This window comes from Colletotrichum lupini, chromosome 8 (genome assembly GCF_023278565.1).
Source record: "Colletotrichum lupini chromosome 8, complete sequence".
Lineage (NCBI taxonomy): Eukaryota > Fungi > Ascomycota > Sordariomycetes > Glomerellales > Glomerellaceae > Colletotrichum > Colletotrichum lupini.
The window spans coordinates 1,279,072-1,300,684 of NC_064681.1; the positions used below are offsets into that span (position 1 = coordinate 1,279,072).

The following is a 21,613-nucleotide window of genomic DNA, read 5'->3' on the forward strand; positions in this document are numbered from 1 at the left end:
CACTACCGCGCCGTACGCGCAATAGTGGAGTGGCTTGCTCAACGGCCACAAAGTAGATCACCTTGACTTGAGCTTACCCATGCAGCTGGATCTGACAACCTTATGCACCATGATTCTTTCCAAACATGTGAGACTAAGCTGACGTAGCACATCCATCAAACTACCAGCACTGCTTCACCATGAGATCAATACCAGGTACAGAACAACACATTAGCATGTGTCAGCGCCCTGTGCCCATGATGTGAGCTCGTAACTCATTTAGCAACCACATAGCTCGAGCAATCACACTGCCGTCCTCAGAGAAATGATGAATTCCCTTAAGGTCTACACTTCACACGATGTTGGCAAGATGGAAAGCAGGTAGAAAACCGGTAGTGCAAGTATCTAATACAATTGCGTAAACGACAAGAAGTCGTCCAGCCATAGGAATCCCTCCGACGCCTAAAATCATCCAGACTATTTCAATTCACCACAATTATTTGTGCCGTTCCCTGTTCATCACCAAACCAAACCCCTTGCAAAATACAGGGACCCCGTTCTCCGCCCACACGCAGAGCAATATTTGTCCCAATGGATCTCATAAATGTCTTCTTCATGGAAGAGACACCGTGCCATGAGCTGCATCAAGCTTCGAAGCTCTTAATCTGCCCTCCACTGCTCAGTGGCTGCACAGCGCCTGCTCCAGGCGCCGCCTGGAAGGTGAGGTTGGCTCCGTCAGACATCGCATCCTGGGCTTGCTTAAGACCTTGATCACCACCCGTCTCGACTGCCGCCTTGAGTCCATCCTGCACCTCGCGGACGCGACGCTTGAACGCGAGGCGATCCAAGAACAACTGTTGCCGTCCTCTTTCGAGCTCTCTTCTCTCTGCCTGCAAGATGGCCTCCATCTCGTTGAAGTACTTCAACTTCAACTCCAACTTCTGCAGAGTGAGGTTGGCCGCAGCGGACACTAGTCTTGTCATCTCACGTTCCTCGTGGGACACCAGGCCAGCGGCCCGGGCGCCCATGGTGGCCATAGGAATGGTGGCCAGCGTCGTCGTCGTCGTAGTAGTTGTCGTAGTGACGTCTTGGCGGATATCAATCTCCATTGAGTCACCGTCCTTGTCCTTGCCCTTGCCATTGGTCACAGCTTGCTCCTCTGAGTTGCCACCCTCAAGTCGCTTGCGAAGCTTACGCGTGAGCTCTTCGGCAGACTTGTTCGCCGCAGCCGCCGTACTGGCAGGGTCTGCGAGGCCGGCAAGGAAGCCGACGACGGACATGACCGGGTTATCCGCCTGACTGAAAGGCAAATGGCCGCCCTGCTGTCCAAGCATTGCAAGGCCGGTTGGTGCATTCACGGCAAGGTCCGAGTCCGCATACTTGCCCTCAATGTCCAAGGACAAGAATTGCAAGACGCACTCTTCGCGTGTTCGCGTACCCACGTGATCCGCAATTTCATTCCAGTCGTCGTCCATCCTCTCGATGCCCTCAAGCAACCGAAGGATTTCGGCATCGCTCCACGGTGCGTCTCTGTCAAGGACGGTCGTGTATGTAGGGTTTTCCATGCGGGTGAATTGAGCGCTTGTCTGGTTGCCTGGAAGATGACCCTCGAGGAAGCAGCTTGGGCAAACGTCGTACTTGGTCTTGGAATTCGGGTCGGCCTGAGAGCTGTGGTAGTATAGCCTGGTGCAGTCGATACCGCAAGTGTGACAGTTGACCTTGACAATTGGTGTCTTGGTGGCATCTTCGATACCCGAAACTCCGTTCGTCACTGGCGTTTCGCCATTGGTCTTTGGTTCGCTCTTGTTGAGTTTTGTACCCTTAGCGCTTGCTTCGTAGATGTTGCGGCTGACTTCCAAGTTAAGCTCGCTCTTAGCGACCGGTGTTGCCGCAGCCTTCTTTTCTGTATCGGCACTGGGCTTGCCAGCAGAGACGACGGCGTCGGCAGACGGCTGCCACGGCTGTAGACCGCGTGGGGTGTCGCAAATGATCTTGAAGTGACCAGTGAAGGGGGGGCCGACATGCGAGGGCCGTTGCTCTGCATCAACCTACATCGCTTCAGTCAGTTCACCATACAAGACAGCGCATCGATTTTGATCCTACCTGGTAGTTAATCAAACCCCACTGCTCGAGGAATGAGTGGACGCGCATGATAGCGCAAACATCTCCAGCCAAGTTTCGTCTGCAGGCCGTCACAGTAAGGTATTCCACGGGATTCAACCTGTAGGTGTTGATCATGAAATCACGGTAGTCCTTATAGACAGCTGGTGTTTTACTGCGGTTGCGACTGTTGAAGAACTCGGACATGGCCTTGCGCTCGATGTCGTTGATCGTGTTCATGTCGAACCAGGTACTGTAGCTCGGCAGAACGATAGCGTGCGTTTGCGAGATAAGATGTTCTCGAGCCGCGTTTTCGAGTGTCTCCTTGGTCTTGGAGTCTTGCCCCTCCGCATCGTTTCCAGCTGCAGCATCATCGCCGCCCTTTGCTGCTTGGCCATCCTTTGTTTCGTCGCGGGCACCGCCCATTTCCTCGTCCTGCGTAGCCTCGGGCGCGGGGCCATCGGGGGCGTCGAGGGCATTATCGGATGTGACGCCTGGTGCGGGTGTCGCGCTGTCCTGCTTGATGCTAGGCTCAGCGACCGGGCCTTCGGTCATCTGGACATCTAGAAACATAGTCTTGTTAGATGCCGTCAATTGTACCGATGAAAGCAATGCTAACGGGGTCGCCAATGACACGCACCTTCGGCTCCATCTCCCGGAGTAGGCGCGGCAGGTTGCAAAGGTGGTTGCGAAAGGATAGGATTGCTGCCAGGAGAGGCGGCGTTGGAAATTCCGTAGTTGGGTTGGTCCTCCATGATGACTTCTGATTGAATGGATCTTAGGAGGAGGCAGGCACCCAAACTCTTGTCGAGGCGCGCGGAAGCTCAAGGGCGCAACGCGCAAAATGGAACACAAATTGCACGGATAGGATGCCCTATGACATGCGACTGGTGGAATTGATTGATTGATGATGCAGCCTGTGGGTGTGCCCCTCCAAAAGCGCGTGGTTCTTGATGGGAGATGAAGAGGTGTGGTCGTTATGGAGTCGCGTCTGGATCTGGAGAAATTTTGGCGTGAAGATACCAGGGGAACTGCTCTGTCCTTGGGCTTCTCCAAGTGTACCTTTTCCCTGCGCAATCCCTCCCCCGTTGGAAGCTGAAGCGCGACGCCAGGTCCAGCTGATCACGTGGTCAAAGAGTGTCACGTGTCGGACTAGTATCGCTCACCATGACTAATCTTCTGGTGCACGTCCCTTGTTCAATGTCCTGAGTCCTGAGAAGCTTGGTGAGGCCGAGAGCTCGGAGCATAAAGCCGACTGGGTTGCTGCGGCTAATCTCACCCCCGGCCCAAGCCAGAGCGTCTCTACCTCTGATGACGGCACTTTGACAGCTGAGAAAGGCTTCATGCGAACTCGGCCTAGTAACCTCGGGCCGTGTCCAACCGTTCCTCTTCAACTTGAGATCCTACACATCAACACCCAAGCCCTCGCTCACGGTGAGCTTCGCCAATTGTTCCTCTAGACGAGCCCAGTAAAGTCGGTACTTTTCGCATTCGTCGTAGCCGCACAAAATGCTATTCCTTGCTCGAAGAGCCGCTGGCAGCGGGGCTGTCGCAGCGTCCAGGGGACTCTCGGGGTTCCGATCTGTATCGAGAAGAAGTCTGCTGTCGACCCTCGCCATTCTGGAGCAGAGAGAAGGTCAATTGAACCATGGCTCACTGAGCGCCATCACAGCAGCAAAGAAGCTGGGAGGATCCATCCACGGCTTTGTAGCGGGAAGCAACATCAAGGGTGTTGCCGATGAGGCGGCAAAGGTTGAAGGTGTTGAGAAGGTCATTGCAGTCGACAATGCCGCGTATGACAAGGTAGGCCATTATTGTAGAATATCGACAAATTGTAAGGTTCCGGAGCTGACATTTCCGTACTTGCAGGGTCTCCCCGAGAACTTCGCACCGCTGTTGGTCGAGAACATCAAGAAGGGCGGCTACACCCACATCATCGCTGGACACACTGCCTTTGGAAAGAACTTGATGCCCCGCGTTGCCGCCATGCTGGACACGCAGCAAATCTCCGACATTACTTCGATCGAGGGTGAGAACACCTTCGTCCGCCCAATCTACGCCGGCAATGCCATCGCGACAGTAGAGTCATCCGACGAGATCAAGGTTATAACCATCCGAGGCACGGCCTTCCCCGCGGCCGAAGTTGCTAGCGGCTCAGCTACGGTGGAGGATGGCGTTGATCCCAAGTCTGACTCTGCTACTGAGTGGGTGTCAGAGGATCTTGCCAAGTCAGACAGGCCGGACCTTGCTACCGCTGGGAGGGTTGTCTCTGGCGGCAGAGGCCTCAAGTCTAAGGAGGAGTTCGACAAGGTCATGCTGCCCCTGGCCGATTCTCTGGGTGCTGCTGTTGGCGCCTCCAGAGCCGCTGTTGATAGCGGGTACGCTGATAACAGCTTGCAAGTTGGACAGACTGGCAAGGTCGTTGCACCTCAGTTGTACCTGGCTGTTGGCATTTCAGGTGCCATCCAGCACTTGGCTGGTATGAAGGACAGCAAGGTCATTGCCGCCATAAATAAGGATGCTGATGCCCCTATTTTCCAAATCGCGGACGTTGGGCTCGTGGGAGATTTGTTCGACAAGGTGCCAGAACTGACCGAAAAGATCAAGCAATAAATGGCAATGTTTCTATAGTTTACAAAGAGGGGTATTTCTACATTTGACTACAGTGCCGTATTCTATGATAGGACCTCAAGCATGGCCTTGGTGGACGTGAATTTCTCCCGCTCCTTGCCCGCAGCCTGACCTTTTCCTTTCTCTACGCCATCAATTTTTTGCCAGTCTTCCCAGCTTGTTCTCTTATGAGCTGAGTCACCGATTTCTGAGCGGACTCCATCCCATCCTGCCGCGGGCTTCTCCTTACCCGTAGACAGGAATTGCAAACCAGACAGCCAATCTTGAATGATAGAATCGCCCGTTTCAAAGGCGTCCTGCATAGTCGAGGCAATGACGCCAGTCGGTCCTCGTTTAACCCAACCGGCACAATAGACACCGGGGGTTACCCCTGACTGCGTTGCTTCAGAAGCTTCTTCCTGATCTACAGCAACAACTCTGCCGCGTCCATCGTTCATAACGACACCTCGGCGGTCATCGAAGGCTACACCAGCCTCTTTCAACCCGGGCAAGGGAATGGACTTATAACCAATGGAACGGAAGACCAAGTTCGAAGGCACCGTGATAGTTTCTCCGGTAAGCCGAGCTTGAGCACCGGGATCAAATTTGTGAGACAGTTCCGTCCTCTCGAACACAGTGCTCCCAACATCGGTAGGAGAATTTTGGTTGGCCAAAAATTCAACAGGATTCAAGCAGAAGTCAAGTGACCATGATTTCTCGACATCGTGTGGACGAGACACGGAGCCCTTGGCGACCACTTCCATCAAGCGCTTTGCTGCTCTTGGAAGTGACTTGATGTCTGGGGGTATGAGCGTGCTGTCCACCGGATGAAAGCCAACACTTTGAATCTTCATCAACTCCCTGACTTCCTTAATTGTGAACGCGGCCTAGATGGGAGGATCAACTCGTCTGCTCTATTTGGACACAAGAAGTTGAGCGGTTTACTCACCTGCATTGGACCTCGTCTTCCAACGACATGAACCCTCTTGACGCGAGAGGTTGCAAGCTGGGCAAGGGCCTCTTCTGTGATATCTGTCCGCCGCAAGGCATCGATATCCTCCAGGAGCATTCTAGCAACGTCCAGGGCTACGTTGCCCTGACCAATTACGACAGCCTCATCTCCTTTCGTGAGATCGGGTGACAAATCGGCATATTCGGGGAGCCCATTGTACCAGCCCACAAACTGGCGAGCCGAGTAGACGCCTTGGAGATTGGATTCTCCAGGGATGCCGAGGGTTCTATCCTTTGCGGCTCCATATGCGAGTAACACTGCATCATAATTTCGCAACAAGGTGGGAAAGGGCACATTGCAGCTGTCGGGATGACGGCCTACGTCGCCTATGGTCACGTTACCCATGAAGTTAAATTTAGGCGAGGCCGCAACTTCTGTGAATTTGTCCTGACAGTTCTTGGGGTTGTGTAAGCAGCGTGCACCGGTGAAGCAGTCAACGAGACGGGAGATATCGAACCTTGACTTCGGGATGATCTGGGGCAACGCCGAAGCGGACGAGGCCAAACGGTACCGGCAGCGACTCATACATGTCCACCGTAGTCTCTGGGAGTTGGGACATCACTCGGTAGGCAGAGTAGAAGCCTGCTGGACCGGAGCCAACGACGGCCAGTCGGAACGGGGCGTTTGGTTGGCGGACTTGTCTCGCGGCGGTACTTGACGGGCGCGACCCGGAAACGCCGGTGCCCACTTCCATCCGAAAACGGCGGCAAGCTGGGCGCAGCCTGGCCCGGCATCGGGATAGAATCATGGGACTGGTGGAGGGTAGCGCGGAGTAGACTTTGGTCTGTTCTGATGGTTAAGGAACTTGACTTGTCCGAGGTGATACTGGACACCGCGTGTTCAGACAATAATAACTCGAGGTAGCCTGGTCAGTGAAATGGGAAGCTACCACCAAAGCTGGTTGATGCAGCCCGAGTATAGAGCACCGAGTGAGTCAAGTCAAAGAAGGCGTCGGGGTGGAAGCTTTCGGATTTAAATCGAGAATCCACAATCCGGAGCCGGGCCTAGTTGCGGTACCGATGTGAAGCATGGACTCGGCGTCCTCGGCCTGTGGCTTATAAAGCCACTTACTACCTTGACTTGGTTGCCGACACTGGGCTGTGCCTGGAGATTCGAAAGAAGAGTAGGTGCATGCTTTTGCCGCGGGTGAAGATGCCGCGGGTGAAGAAAAGCAGGCCTGCAATTGAAGTATCGATGTCGTGAACCATGAAGCTGTACTACCTTCTTGCAGCTTCTCTTGAACTACAGCTGCCGGTAAAAGTGCCCTGTTGCTTGTAATCGAGGCCTGGTCCAAGCTTTATACGTCATTTCGACCCTCTCAAAAGTTGGGGGGGGGGGGGGGGGTTCGGGACCAAGTGGATAGCATCTAGTGTACTAATTATGCTACCCATGATCCATGATCCAGACATCTGGAGGTGAGAGGTCAATGATCGTCGAGCCAGGAAGAGGTGCAAACAGACAAGGTAGACAACTTTGGATGACAGCTTTCTGGCGCGACAGGCTTCAAACAAACATTCCCTGAACATGAGGTGACAAGGGTAATTGGGCTTGCTATGGTGCAGCTCCCAAGGCATGCTACCTTAGTACTGCAGGAACGAGGAGTTGCCATAGCAACCGCCGCGCGCCAGCTGCAACACTAGACTCAAGATGTACCCAATGTCAATCAACCGATCCGGGAAGGCTGGAAAACAACTGGGCCTTTGAGCGATGCGGCTTCAATCTTGGCGAGGCCGGGCAAACACAGGATTTGCCTGTACCTTTGCGCATCTCACCCTGAGTTTGGCCTTTCTGATTCTGGTCCCTGTCTTGCTCTTAACCATCCTGCCTCGCCTTCCACCTCACCACCCATTCCCCCACCCCCCACCTCTTTCATTCATTCACATGTCCGTGGTAAGTGAGAGGAAAGCGAGACCTTAGCCACACCAATCCAACCACCGGATACCCTTCAAGTTGGCGGCATTCCAGCCGTCTGACCTCTGTTAAACTCTTGTCCCGCGCATTCCTCTCCTTCTTTTCTCGGAGGACACGCAAGGACAAGACCAACGCCGTGTCGCGACCATGGCTCACCAACCATACCTCTACAATGTCGTCAGCAACAATTCCCGTTTCCCTGAGCCAAAGTTCGACCCAAAGGCAGTGACCCGCGCAAGCTGGGAGCCGCAGCCGCGCAAACCGAAGCCGGATGGCCCTTTGGTAACCTTCAACCGTCATCCCGAGTAAGTTCGCTTGGTCTAGGATTGACAGCGAGGACTGTCTTTATCATGAGGAGTGAGAAAGTTAATACTGATTGCCGTTTCTGTTGTAGTGCTCATCTAGTCCTCAACCATCGATCCAACAACTATGTTGCCCTCGGTCCTAGAATGAAGAGTTGGATCAAGGCGATGCGCATCGTCCAGTTGTGCTTGAGGGTCCTAGAATTAATCGGGGCTGCTGGATTACTTGCTCTACTCATCCTGCTAGACAATATCGAGACTTTGGCTGGCTGGGTCATGCGTATTACGGTTTGTCCACTGCCCAGACTGCCTGCTCCAAGGTTTGGAGTACACGAAATCTGACTGACCTTCTTCCAGCCGGGTGTCGCCATGGTGCACTGCCTCTACGGCATCTACCATCTCCAGCGGCCTGCTGGAGGCCGTAGCCCTGCCTCGTCTACAGCCTACCAACTTTTCGCCAGCATCTCTGATCTTGGCGTTATGCCTCTTTACGCCTACGGTGCTCTTACCGTCAACAACAGCGGCGGCACCTGGAAGACGCGTCTTTCCGACCAAAGCCTACTGGACTATTTCCTTCCAGCCGTCTTCTATACCTTCATCGGTGCTGGGGGCTTGCACTTGATCTCTCTCGGCATCTCAATATGGCTTGGTGTCATGTTCCGCAAGATTACCGAACTGCCCCCCGACATGAACCCTCTAGAAGACAACCTCACCTCCCGAGCCAAACACAAGAGAAATAAGTCCAGTATTGCGACCTCCATGAGTGGCGACAGCGACAAGAGACTATCCACACCTCTCGAGGACCGTCGTCGATCAGGTGCTCCGTATGAGGATGTATCTCGACCACCAAGCATCCCCTTTCAACGAACCCGCGCCGGCTCCGACGTTTCCAGTTTCAACCGCAATTCCTTTGTTGATCTTCCCAGTCGGCAGTACCAGGTTCCTCCAGGAAATCTACAAAACCAGACAGCAGGCGTCAGCGAGTACGCTCGTACGTCCGGGCCTCGGTCCTCATACCGCGGGTCTTACACCGAGGTGCCGCTCCACGAGACCAACATTGCAGGATCCCGAACTTCTCTCTCCTCTGCAGTCCCAGCCCCTGGAGGCAAATTCACCGAGACATGGTTTGCGACAGACTCCATGATTTCTCGCACTCAGAAGCGAAATCGCGCCATGGACCAAGCCACGACAGCTGCGAACACGCAGCGGCAGGGAACGAGGAACAGCACTTACGAAGCTCTGTCTCAAAGATACAACGTCGCAGATTCCGATTCAGAGCACGACGAGAACGACCTTGCTGGCAGTGAGTTTGAGAATGATATCGGCAAGAGCCCGCACCCGAACCCATTGAAGTCCCATCCGACGCCGCCCAAGACCAAGGCTCCGTACTACTCGCTCAGGGATACGGCACTGTCGGACGTAGACCTCAACTCTCGTAGGGTCAGCGGTACCAACGACATTGCCGATGAGAGACCTTCATCGCTCGTCCCTCAACCCTGGCCGCGCAACCGCGACAGCTCCATTCAACCAGAGGCTGATTTCTACTCCAAGCCGTACGGTGAGCTGAAGTCGGCGACTCCTCCGGTCATGATCGGCGGTAACCGTCAAGTCTCATCCGGCAACGACTTCAAAGACAACAAGTACTCGTCAGCTTATGGAAGGCGTAACGTGAGTGGCAAGGTCGCTGAAGAAGGTCTCGCAGGGTCGAAGGGCGTTCAATATGGCGTGGCGCGGTGATGAGGAGGTTTTCGTAAGCAGCGAATGAGTACTTGTTTTGGGAGTTTGATACGAGAACACGGGTTGATTTTCACGACGTCCGGTGGAACAAGACTAGGAAGTGTATGGACAGCTTCATTAAATGTAAAGTAAAGTAACGAGAGCAAGCAACTACGCTGTGATACCAATGCAAATAACAAAAGTCATTTTTGGCATGTAAACTAATCAATTGCCCCCTTTCGCGGATATGTCTTGAGAAATAACGAACAACGTGAATGATAACATAGGAGAGTGAACCAGTATGTTATCAAGATCGACCTTTGACTTTTGCGTACCACGACATGAAACCCAACGTCATGCTCGGGCGTACTTGGCCCAGTCGACCCGAGGCTCGGTTTCCTTCCATCCCATGTCGTCCCAGGAACCCAGTCCGGTGAGATGCCTCATCGTCGGCCGTCCATGTGGACAGTTCCATGGTTTATCCAACTCGCCCATGTGACGGACCAGCTTCTCCATCTGTCGTTGTGCCAGAGCCTTGCCAATCATGACGCTGCTGCGGCATGCCCTCATTGCGAACATGGACCGCACCTTGGACGGCCGAGGGGCACTGCTGACTTCGGTGAGGTGGTGATCGCTGAGCAGAGAAATGAGCTCCTCGAGGTCGGACAATGTGAATGTCGTCTCGCGGCTGAGGGGTAGCGCGAGGAGCTTGCACCTCGCTCCCACGGGTTGGTCACCCGAGCTGTCCACGCTGACCTTGAAGCCGTTGACGTCCAGGGCCGCGACGTTTTCCATGACGATCTCTTCCTCCAGCGCTGTGAGTTCCAGCTGCTTCGGGTGCACCAATCTCTGAGACTGGACCACCGTTGTGGACTGCAGTCTCTCAAAGTTGTACTTTTCGTCCGACGCATGTTGGTCGATGATGAAGAGCTCGTCGTCCCCGACTGCGTCACCGTTTTGGTCCCGAGCCGCGTGTCGAACTGCGATGATGAAGCCAAGATTGAACTGGCCGACAATGGTCATCTTTGCGAAGTCCGACTTTGATATGATCAAGGACAGGGCTGCTTCGGCATCCTGGGCCTCGAGATCCTCGATACCGGAGGTCTTGGACTGTCGGCTTAGGTTTTGGGTGGTGCGCCGTAGCTCTGCCTGCCAAGATTCGATGCGAGACTGTAAATCGTTTGTGTCAATCTTGACATTTTGCCTCTGCTGTAGAGTTGCGTCCTTTCGCCTGCCCCCCCCTTTGAGGGCATTCGACCGAGCATCTGCGAGCATAGTCTGCGCCGCTGCTTCATCCTTTAGAATGTCGTCATTCGTTGTGGCCGGCACCGGGGTCTTGACACGGCTCGATACGTTCGCATGGGGTCTATGTGTTGGACTTGACAACGCTTCGGCCCTATCGAAAGCAGACTCAAATTCATCATCCTGGCTGACCATGGTCTCATCCGCAGGTGCCCTCTCCTCTGAGCTGTCATCGCTTTCTCTACCATCATCTGTCTCTGCGCCAGCATCTTCGCTGGGGTTTTGTGGCAGATCTGTGCTCGCCCTGCTGACACCTTTCTGCCTCGCTGCATTACTCGCAGAGAACATCTGGGTCAGCCTTGAGCCAAAGGAGGATTTTGCCGTGGCTGAGCTCAATGGTAAATGAGCAGCCTTTGACGTCGGCGATGAGGTCGGCTCGTGTCTTATTCTCTTCGAAGCTGGCTCTACGGAGCTGGTGATGATACTCTCTCCAATAGACACGGTTGCAACTTCTAGGGCTGACCGCTTAGGTAGCCGTGAAGTAGATGAAGCCATGAGAGGGTCAACTCTTGGTGTTCTAATAGGTATCATAGCAGGAATCTGGGCTTGTCTACTTTCGGTGCCATCGATAGAAGACTGCGAGACACTCTCCCCCAAAGCATCAGCTTCGTGGTCTTTATGGGCGTCTGAAAGCCGAGCGTTGAAGTCGAGAACCTGTCGCGGCGTCTTGAAAGAAATGCTTTCGGCAGCCTCCGCCGCTGCCTCGTTCTCTGATTCGGACGTTCCAGGGTCGTATTCAGTAGCCGGAGCCTTCTCGCCACTATCTTCAGCGACAGGCTCTTCGGATACTATATCCATTCCCCGATGCAAAGCACGACTGTCGGCTGCTCGTCCAACCCACCTGCTCATTAAGCTCTGGGACTGTAGTTCTGCTGTTGTGAGCTTTTGGGGTTTCCTCTGACGAGGTTTGCGTAGTTGCTTAGTACGTGAATGAGATTGTTCGTCATCGTCTTCGGAGCTAACGTCATCTTCGTCACTTGAACTCGTCTGCTTCGCCGGGGCGGCTGGTGCTTGGTTCGAAGGTTCATCATCATCGTCAGAGCCGTCGCTCTCGAGAACGGGGGCCGCCCTGGCTGACTGTGTTATCTGTATTGGCTGCTGCGCGGACGGAATGGAGTAATCTTGGGATTCGAAAAGGGACGACAAGGCCTCCTTCATATTCTCCAACATGCGATTCTGATCATGCAGCATGATCGTGCGCTTATCCGGACTGACGTTGACATCATATAAGTGCGTATCAAGCTGAATATCAGCCAGTATGAAGGGCGACTGGGAGGCATTGTAAGCCCTGTAGACCTCATTGAAGACCTTGGCGAACTGAGGAAGGCCGCATGGTCTGCCATTGACGAAGAACATTTGTCGATCAGGGGTCTGACGGCCCTCTCCGTGGGCTGGACGACTCACGTAACCCTGGACTTGGACCTTTGTGGAAGTTTTCTCGTCTTGATTAGTGGATTTCAAGCCCGGCCTAGCGGTGGGCTCAAACTGGAGGGAGAGATCGAGTTTCACCAGAACCGTCATCGTCTTGGCGCCGAAGATGTTGACCAGATTCTCTCGCGTGGTGGGATTGCCTTTTGTAGAAAAGAGGATTATACGTTTTCCCTTGGTAGGTTGCTGGGAAACGGAAAACTTGACGCCAGTCTGGATGCAAGCATACTGGTTCAGCAATGCGATGACCTTATTCCATTCTCTTTTGACGTTGCGTTGAAGCTCGCGGCGGCGTACAGGAAGGTTGTGAAACAGGTTCCCGACGATGACGTTGGTGCCCTTCTGGGCGGCGACCACATGAGCTTTCTTGAGCTTCCCCGATGACTCGAACTCGAGTCTTGCGCCTTTGGGAACATCCTGTGCCATGCAGGTGACAATGCTGAATTGAGACAAGGCACATAACGATGACAAGGCTTCGCCGCGAAAACCGAAGGTCTTGAGAGTAGCCAGATCGGAGTAGGTTGCAAGCTTCGAAGTGTAGTGCTTTAAGGCAATTGACTCGTAGTTGTCCGGCGAGACTCCCTCGCCGTTATCCTGGACCTCTATGGAATCCAGTCCCTGGTTCTTGAAGCGTACATCTGGGTGCAGATGTAAGCAATCGAGTCTATCCACAAATCACATGGCAGAGATGGATGTCCGGATTTGCGTACCTATGCTCGTAGCACCGGCGTCAATGCTGTTTTCCACAAGCTCCTTGACGACAGAGCACAGATCAACAATGACTTGACCAGATTGAATCTGGTGAATCTGCGATGTTGTCAGTACAGGACGTGGACGACGGTTTGCGGGGAGTTCACTGTGCGGCCCTCGATGGGCTTGATTGTGGCCATGATTCCTCAATCAATTGTGATTTGATGCGTAACCCGATTTTTCCTATGTCCGTATCTCCTGCTTGTTCTCACATGACGTCTTGACTAGGTGCTTGGTCGTCGCTTGGTGTATGCGCAACGCCATGTCTATATTATATCCATCGGCAGCTGTCGTGAAGTGCTGGGGTGCCTACGAATTGGAAGGGTAGACGCGTTGACCGTGCTCAGACGCGTAAAGTGGACGGATACCCACCACAGGTAGGCCTACCTTCAGTCGGTAGTGTGGTAATTAGATAGGTAGGCACTTTACCTCAGCAGGCTGCTGGCGCATGGGGACCCGAGAAATAGCCGTCGGGTGTTGCCCACCTCAGACCTATCCTTTGACATCTGGTAATCAGGTATCTCAAGGTCCCTAATACATCATACTGAATACAATATGGCGGATTTACTATTCTTGAGTACCTTGGCAACTTGGATGAAGAGGAATATGGGTAATCAGGCGAACGAATATGCAAGGAGCCAACGAGGAACGTCGATGCGGGTATGCTTGTTCTTTGAATGTTGGCAATGTCGGCCTTAATACGGTACACCATGCCCTGGACCCCGAGGGCTCCACGTCCTCCCAGGGCGCTGTGGTTGCGAAACAAATCAAATTAAATCGAAAGGCTTGACTTCACGGAGATGTCAATCATGGAGCGCGGGATGGGGCTATGCATCACCCCGCCAATCTAATCCGTATGCGTTCCTGATTTCCGTGAGCATCAAGTCCAAGTTTCCCATACTTCCACATCCTTCACTGCGCGCTTTAACATCTCCCCGAAGCCATCCAACCCTGTCGTGCCTGCCAAGACTGGCTCTTCCACACTAAACGATGTTTTGATTCTTCGAAATGATGTGTCATCAGGGAATTGTGAATGGCTAAAACCAACTCCCCGGTAAGGGTGGGGGAGGAGAGCACCGGCCAATATCCGCTGCATGCACTTAGGTATGAGGGAATCTTGAAAGTTAAAAGCAGATCTCCATGCGTACGGACAACCAGATGGACTTGGATGTGCTTCTGATGGGGAAAACTTTGTGTTGGCACATGTCGTTGTTCGCATTCGTGACGTCTCTAAGGAATTCAGATATCTACAAGATCGTGTTCGCCAGAGGCCGGTAATTCGGAGAATTGGAATGGGTAGCATTGCACATTTACGCAGAGGCATAATGTAATTGTTCCATTGGCCCACCGCAACTGACTGCACTGCAACATCGAATTTCACCACACCCCACGCCTAGAGGCTATTGCCATGCTTCAGAGGCTGGCATCGAGTTGTATGTGGGTAGGACGAGAACATCTTTGTCGATCCCCTTTTTGCCAAGTCTTGTAGCCGTTGCGGGTTAAGAAGACGAAGCCGTAACTTCTCAATAGATCCAAACAACTGGGTGGGCCTTTTTCTCTCTTTTCCTTGCTTCGGTAAAGCTTGGCAACCGGTAAGTGAGGGAAGTTGTTCGTCGCTGACAACTTCGGCGTTAGCGATATCAATTCGACCGAAGGAGGCAGGATGCGTAGCAGCGCAGCATGGTAAGCTGCAGAAAGCATGCACTAGCGCTTCGATTTAGATTGCTGGGATGGATGTTGTTGGGGAGATTGAGCATCTCAATCTTTGTCATCAGTCGAGGGGGTATTCGCTTCTGGGTACGGATATGAAGCAATCGGTACCGGCAAGGTCGGGAAAATTCCAGCACTAACACGTAGTAAGAGGTAGCCAACGGCGACGCAGGATGAGCCAACGCGAGACGCGAATGATGGGCAAGCTCAGAGTTCGAAATGTATGTAGTAGTTAAGTTTATGCAGGGTGCTACCTAATACATACTGATAGGAAGAAATTTGAACCAACCAAACCAGATATCTTGTTTGCACTCGCTGGAGAAACGACATGAAAACGTTTCACGTCACATTCGAGAAACCATGGGAGGTCAGGGATGCCCGGCTAGCTCGAGAAATTGGGCGAAGGAGGGGACAGTGAAGAGAAAGATGTTAGATTCTTTGGAAAGCACTGGTGATACGGGGGAGAGAAGCCGGAGAATGTCAAAATGACGGGAAAGACGGGAGGCTGGGAACAGAACTTAGAAGGTTAAGCGTGCCGAAGCCCGGGAGACCAACGTTGGTTTCTGAGGTGAGCGAGCTGCAGAGCTGATGGAATGTGAATTTTCCTCATTTGACAATGTTCAAATCCAGGCCCAAGGTAAGCTAAGGTGAAGCAGGCTGGCAGGGTAGGCTGGCAGGGTAAGCGGGAGTTCCTAACCAGTTCTATCTGCTGGGCCGGCGAATCTGGTCGCAGCAAATTGACGCTATTGAAGCACAACATGAGTCGAGCCGGGCGCTTCGGGCATCGAGGACCACGCAGCTTGCCGCGAGAGCCATTTTATTGCTTGTTTCTGCAGCATTTCTTAACCTTTCTTAGCTATCGCTCCCGCCTCCGCTACGTTTTCATGTGGGATTCCTCTGGACGTTTGGATATACCGGCCAACCAGCTTGAGTTGCAGCAGTTTCATGCCATGTGTCTACTTTGGTACTACTTGCTGTAGACTCTACCTTGCCTTATGCTTCAGTGCCAGTCAGCGTCTTGTACGGAGTAGAAGGGGCTCACAAAGGAGCAGAGAAAGGAGGCGATGGGGCTGAGACATTGGAAACCCAATTGCATGTGGATCGTACAATTCCACGTTGCGTGGACGGACGAGGCGCGAGATGAGCCAAAGGGGTTTGAGAAAGGGTCAAATGCTATGTGGGATATCACACAAATGTGTATGTAATGCGAGGTACCTATGGCAAGGGCACGTGGGGACCGACCTTCAGAAACATGAGGTACCTACGAATACGTAGGCAACGGGAAGAACAGCGCTCCACGCGGACGTGACGTGAATTGAGGCTGGAGTGTATCATCAGCTGCCTGCAAGACACTTAGGTAGTGAGCTTGCAGCAGTCTCACCAACTACGGTCACCCTTATCTCTCTGGTCTCATGAAGGTAGCTTGGCTGCATACTTCACAAGTGACCAAGATACTGCACTGTAGTGTCTGGGTAACCATCATCTTCTAGTCCTGGCTGCACACATCAATGTGCGTGTATCTATAGCAATGGATTCGTCCATTCGGATGCTTTGCGTAGGTATTCTTCACCGAGTCCCTACTAACTTAGGGAGATAGGTACCTACCTACAGTATCTCACTTACAGGTACCTCTTTGGAAATGAGGAAAGGTGGTACTTCGGCACATGTCCTTGTCGTGGGTATCTTATCTCTCCTTCCATTGTCTGATAGGTTAGTGGTGACGGAACGGGGGACGGACGCGAGACTCGACTCGAATCCGTGGGTCGGGACCACCGTTGTAGCAGCAGCACCCCAGCGGCACCCTCAGTGACAGACGCACAGCCAGTGGAGGAACCCTCCAAAATTCCAGTACCCCTAAGTATCTCTAGCATCCACTAAGGTGGTAGGTAGTAGAGGCCCGGACCCGACAATACCAGTTCGCGCCCAAGGAAAGGCAGGTCGAGGGCACGTTCTTTCCAGGACAAGTCCTTTCCTGTCGTCTCGTCCTACCACCACCACAGCCTTCTGCGCGTCTCTCTTCCTCGAGACGTCGCTGTCGTCCATACTTTCGTTTTCTTCTACCTTTCCGCCTTCTCTCACCTGGCCAGGAAAACAACAGGTTCCCCAACGGCTCGATTGAACGACACGCTTCCTTTCTTGGAAGACTCGATCGAGCCCTCTCCACCCATGAAGAGGCGCTCGTCGGGTTCGACCGACGACAGCGACGAACCTCTTGTCGATCCTCCAGTCGTTCAGCAGCCCGCCCAAAGTCGCAATTCTGCACCTCTTCCAAAGCAACCCGCTGCTGTTACTGTTGCCGCAGGAGCCGCATCTAGACCGTCGTCCGCAAGGAGCAGACGGTCAAACAATCCCAATTGGAAGCTCGAACATGGCCCGAACGTGAATTCGATTCTCGACAACCACCCTATAACTGCCTTGCCATCGTCACCCCTCTCAGTTCCATCCCTGGCCACGCCATCGCCGGCCTACCGAAACCACACACACCAGCTGCCGAACCACAAACTTCACCACCATTCCCAAAGTGTCGCCGACGAACTTCAGCCTACGCCGAACGACAAGTATTTCGATAGCGATCACCACGACGGTAGAGGCGACGGGGACGGCCTCCACGACGACATCGTAGACACTCGGCGAGAGGATCAAACCACCATGGCCGCAGAGAAGATGCCCGATGTGCGCTTCGCCGGTCGCCGCTCTCGATTCCGAAGCCCTTGGTCCGTTACCATATTTACGCTGACTGTCACCGTTCTTGGGATTACTCTGCTATGCGCTATATTGAACTCGTCATGGACTCGCCAGCTCGATGCCAAGGGATGCCGCATGTCGTACATGCGACCTTCCTACATTCGTCTTCGTGACTTCGATACCGAACACACCCGGTTTGCGACCAAATACTCGCTATACCTGTATCGTGAGCAGGGCGTTGACGACGAAAGAAAGGTGCGTCTTGTTTCTTGCGCCGGGGCTATAGCAGATCGCTGACCTTTCACAGCTGAGAGGCGTTCCCGTACTCTTCATCCCAGGTAATGCCGGAAGTTACAAACAAGTTCGACCCATAGCCGCTGAAGCTGCAAACTACTACCACGAGTCTCTTCAACACGATGAAACTGCTGTTGCAGCCGGCGCCAGGAATCTCGATTTCTTTACAGTTGACTTCAACGAGGATATCACCGCCTTCCACGGACAGACCATGTTGGATCAGGCCGAGTACTTGAACGAAGCCATCAGGTACATCTTGTCGCTCTACATGGACCCGCGCATGTCAGCTCGAGATCAGGACTTGCCAGATCCAACCTCTGTCTTGGTACTCGGTCATTCGATGGGTGGTATCGTCGCGCGCACCATGCTCATCATGCCAAACTACCAGTCCAACTCGATCAACACCATTGTAACCATGTCTGCGCCACACTCACGTCCCCCTGTTACTTTTGACGGACAGATTGTCAAGATATACGATGATATCAATGACTACTGGCGTCACGCCTACTCACAGAAATGGGCCAACAACAATCCGTTGTGGCATGTTACTCTTGTCTCAATCGCCGGAGGTGGCTTAGACACGGTCGTTCCGTCCGACTACGCAAGCATCGAGCCGATAATCCCCGAGACGCACGGCTTCACTGTCTTCACCACCGGAATTCCAGGTGTTTGGACTAGTATGGATCACCAGGCCATTCTATGGTGCGACCAATTTCGGAAAGTTGTTGCTCGCGCCATGTACGACGTGGTCGATGTCCACAGATCTTCGCAGACAAAGCCCAGGGCTGAGAGAATGCGTGTTTTCAAGAAGTACTTCCTCACTGGCATGGAGTCGATCGCCGAGCAGACTATGGCAGTTGAGGGGCCAAGCACACTTCTGACACTCGAGGACAACTCGAACGCGATCAAGGCACAAGGCGAACGCCTCGTCTTGCGACAGCTCGGCCACGACCCGAAAATCACAGCTCACCTGCTTCCTGTACCCCCCCAAGGATCCCCAGAAGGAAAGCGCTTCACCCTACTGACCGACAGCGCATTGGACAAGCCAGGAGAACATGGAAAGCTCGAGGTCCTGCTTTGCAGCGTGTTCCCTTTGCAGCCTGGACAGTCGACGACGCTGTTCTCGACACACATGGACCTCTCAGGCGATAGCACTGGGTCTACTAGATTGGCCTGCAAGAATGCTGCGACCGACGCCATTCTGCTCCCCCCTTCGACGAGAATGCTTCACCAGCCCTTTGCCTCGGAAAATGAGCCAGTGACAAGACCATTCTCCTATCTCCAGTTTGATATCGAGGACATTGCGGACCACCAATTCATAGCCATCATAGACAAGGCGGCGAAGCCAACTCCAAACTTCGTTGTGGCCGAATTCAGCGATCATTCGCAATCACACAGAAGGCGTAACATCAGCCTGCGTCGAATTCTCGCATTTGGAATGACGCTGCGACTACCTGCGAACCGTCCCTTGGCTGCCGAGATCAACATTCCTACCATTCAATCGAGTCTACTGGCATACAATCTGGAGATTGGCAATCAGGCTTGCGGTTCATCCTCTGGACTGTTCTCGCCTCTCATACGGCAACACCTGGCTCAGCCATACGAGTCCAAGTTTTTCGTAAACGCTAGGCATGCTAGCATCAGTTTGCATGGCGTGGCCCCGTTCGTTCCGCCCCCTCTTAGGCACAAGCTTCAACATGAGCAGGGACTTAGCCTCCAGTTTTGGACCGATCCAACCTGCGAATCCGCAATCCAAGTTACGCTGACGGTCGACCCGTTGGGGAGCTTGGGAAAGCTGTACATGCGTTATCGGACTGTATTTGCGGCCTTCCCATTGCTTGTGGTGGCTCTCGTGCTTCGCAAGCAGTTCCGGATCTACGACACGACCGGAGCCTTCATATCTTTCTCGGAAAGCTTGGATCTCTGCTTACGGCAATCACTACCGCTGATGTTCCTTTCCTTGACATTCCTCTCCTTGTCAATGACTGGATCGTGGTCATCCGGCCCTGGCGTATTCTGGCACTGGCGCAACACGACTTCAGCGGAAGGCGACTTTCACAGCAACGATCTTCTTACAGGCACCCAGGACCCCTTCTTCTGGTTTATTATCCCCCTAATCGGAGTCGTCTGTGTAGGGGTGTGCGCCTGTCTTCACTTTGTCACCCTGGCATTGACTCAGATTCTCGGCGTTCTCTACGCTTGGATAGCTCTGCGACCATTCGCAGCCGGGCGTGATGAGCGCCGAAGGCCGCAGTTACCCATCTTCGTTGCATCCTCTCCTCGACGTCGTATGATAACAACTGCCGTCCTGCTATTCCTCGTATCGACGTTTATACCCTATCAATTTGCGTACTTGGTAGCATGTCTCGTTCAGCTATTCACCGTCGTCCGTGCTCATCGGATTGCCTCAGAAGTCAAATCTGGACTGACCCAAGATTTTTACCAGTACGCCCACTCCATTCTGCTTCTCATGCTCTGGGTCCTCCCTATCAATCTACCCATTCTGGCAGTGTGGATTCGCAACCTTGCCGTCCACTGGCTCACGCCCTTCTCTTCGCACCATAACGTGCTATCGATTATGCCGTTCATATTACTGGTGGAGAACTTAACCACCGGTAGGATGGTTCCTAGAGTTACGGGTAGGATGAGATATCTCACAAGCGTGTTACTCTTTGGCACAGCCATCTACGCTGCTGTTTATGGTGTTTCCTACGCCTACATGCTGCACTATCTCGTCAATTTGATAGCTGCTTGGCTGGTTGTTATTCATTCGACTACAGACAACTGGCCCCTTGCTGGGTTTAGTTCAATATTTGACGGCCATCAAGAAGACCGTAAACGTGGCAAAACTCCATGAGGACGAGGTTGGCACTCGATTCTCTTCACTTGGTGGGATATCACTGTTCGTGTTGGCTCTGTTCAAGAACTCGATCGGCGAGAACAGTAATACCCATTCGCTCTAATCGCTCCGCGCTGTACATATTACAGTCTCAGTTGACTCGTCGGCGAACGACGTTCAACTCACACGGGAGTCTTCTCTTTTCTTCATCATAGATGGTCTCGGATATTCCCATCTAGAGCTCGACAGACACTGTCTCGGTAGTACGCTGATACCAGTCTTTAGTGACAATGGTGTCGCTACAATATTCCGTGTTGTCATCACTGTTTTTCCATCTGCATCTTGCATCGGCTGGGAGTTTAGTACGATTCACACTTTTTTTTGGTTAGAGGAGTTGGGATGAACATATTTTATTCCAGAGGACCGGGCTATGAGGTGTCAGGAGGTATCCTTGGCTTTTCTTCCTCTACCTATTCTCCGCCCGGGCACCATTGCATTGCAACCAGCGTCCGCCGGAAGGGTGATTCGATGAGGTGGGACAACAGTTCCTTAAATAGGGGACGAGGTGGAGCTCCGCTTCAAACGATATTGTGTAATGTCGCGACGCGGTTTTTTGTTTGACGTTGGGACACCGTGTCTCGTTTTTAATACGTTGACGGATGAAGTTCTCTTTGGGTTTACCCGTGTAGAGATGTAGTGCCCAATAAGGGGCCCCCTCACTAGTCAGAAAGGAGGAGTGCAAACGAGGCGCTCAACGTAAAGGACGACCGTAGTATAGCACCCACCAGCAATGATGGATGCTCCCAATACTGAAAGTGAATTTCACCGATCCTATAGTACTTGATTCCGTGAATGAAGTTGGGTATACAATAGGGGTAAAGATGAATTACAATTTCTCATTGATATCCGCTGTGGTAGCGAGTGTCGATACTCATGAATCGAAAAAAATAATCAACAGCTGCCCCAAACGCCTTT

General features: G+C 53.0%; 6 protein-coding genes across 6 annotated transcripts; 3 read left to right on the forward strand and 3 right to left on the reverse strand.

Annotated features, from left to right (window-relative positions):
- Window positions 1–623: 623 nt before the first annotated feature.
- CLUP02_14863 (SWIRM domain-containing protein) lies at window positions 624–2,834 on the reverse strand (the record flags this gene model as incomplete). Its single annotated transcript, XM_049293789.1, has 3 exons — window positions 624–2,027; window positions 2,083–2,642; window positions 2,720–2,834. The coding sequence occupies 3 exons, from the start codon at window positions 2,832–2,834 to the stop codon at window positions 624–626; spliced, it is 2,079 nt and encodes a 692-aa protein (XP_049150935.1).
- A 754-nt stretch (window positions 2,835–3,588) lies between these two features.
- On the forward strand, window positions 3,589–4,692 carry CLUP02_14864 (electron transfer flavoprotein domain-containingprotein; the record flags this gene model as incomplete). Its single annotated transcript, XM_049293790.1, has 1 exon — window positions 3,589–4,692. The coding sequence occupies one exon, from the start codon at window positions 3,589–3,591 to the stop codon at window positions 4,690–4,692; it is 1,104 nt and encodes a 367-aa protein (XP_049150936.1).
- A 62-nt stretch (window positions 4,693–4,754) lies between these two features.
- CLUP02_14865 (uncharacterized protein) lies at window positions 4,755–6,449 on the reverse strand (the record flags this gene model as incomplete). The annotated part of the gene is made up of 3 exons (XM_049293791.1): window positions 4,755–5,576; window positions 5,639–6,097; window positions 6,159–6,449. The coding sequence occupies 3 exons, from the start codon at window positions 6,447–6,449 to the stop codon at window positions 4,755–4,757; spliced, it is 1,572 nt and encodes a 523-aa protein (XP_049150937.1).
- A 1,310-nt stretch (window positions 6,450–7,759) lies between these two features.
- On the forward strand, window positions 7,760–9,651 carry CLUP02_14866 (uncharacterized protein; the record flags this gene model as incomplete). The annotated part of the gene is made up of 3 exons (XM_049293792.1): window positions 7,760–7,917; window positions 8,007–8,202; window positions 8,272–9,651. 3 exons carry the CDS (start codon window positions 7,760–7,762, stop codon window positions 9,649–9,651), a joined length of 1,734 nt encoding a protein of 577 aa, XP_049150938.1.
- Window positions 9,652–9,984: 333 nt separating this feature from the next.
- Window positions 9,985–13,250, reverse strand: CLUP02_14867 (DNA mismatch repair protein MutL; the record flags this gene model as incomplete). The annotated part of the gene is made up of 3 exons (XM_049293793.1): window positions 9,985–12,998; window positions 13,071–13,167; window positions 13,218–13,250. The coding sequence occupies 3 exons, from the start codon at window positions 13,248–13,250 to the stop codon at window positions 9,985–9,987; spliced, it is 3,144 nt and encodes a 1,047-aa protein (XP_049150939.1).
- A 3,736-nt stretch (window positions 13,251–16,986) lies between these two features.
- CLUP02_14868 (uncharacterized protein) lies at window positions 16,987–21,170 on the forward strand (the record flags this gene model as incomplete). Its single annotated transcript, XM_049293794.1, has 4 exons — window positions 16,987–17,760; window positions 17,813–20,639; window positions 20,788–21,000; window positions 21,058–21,170. The coding sequence occupies 4 exons, from the start codon at window positions 16,987–16,989 to the stop codon at window positions 21,168–21,170; spliced, it is 3,927 nt and encodes a 1,308-aa protein (XP_049150940.1).
- Window positions 21,171–21,613: the final 443 nt, after the last annotated feature.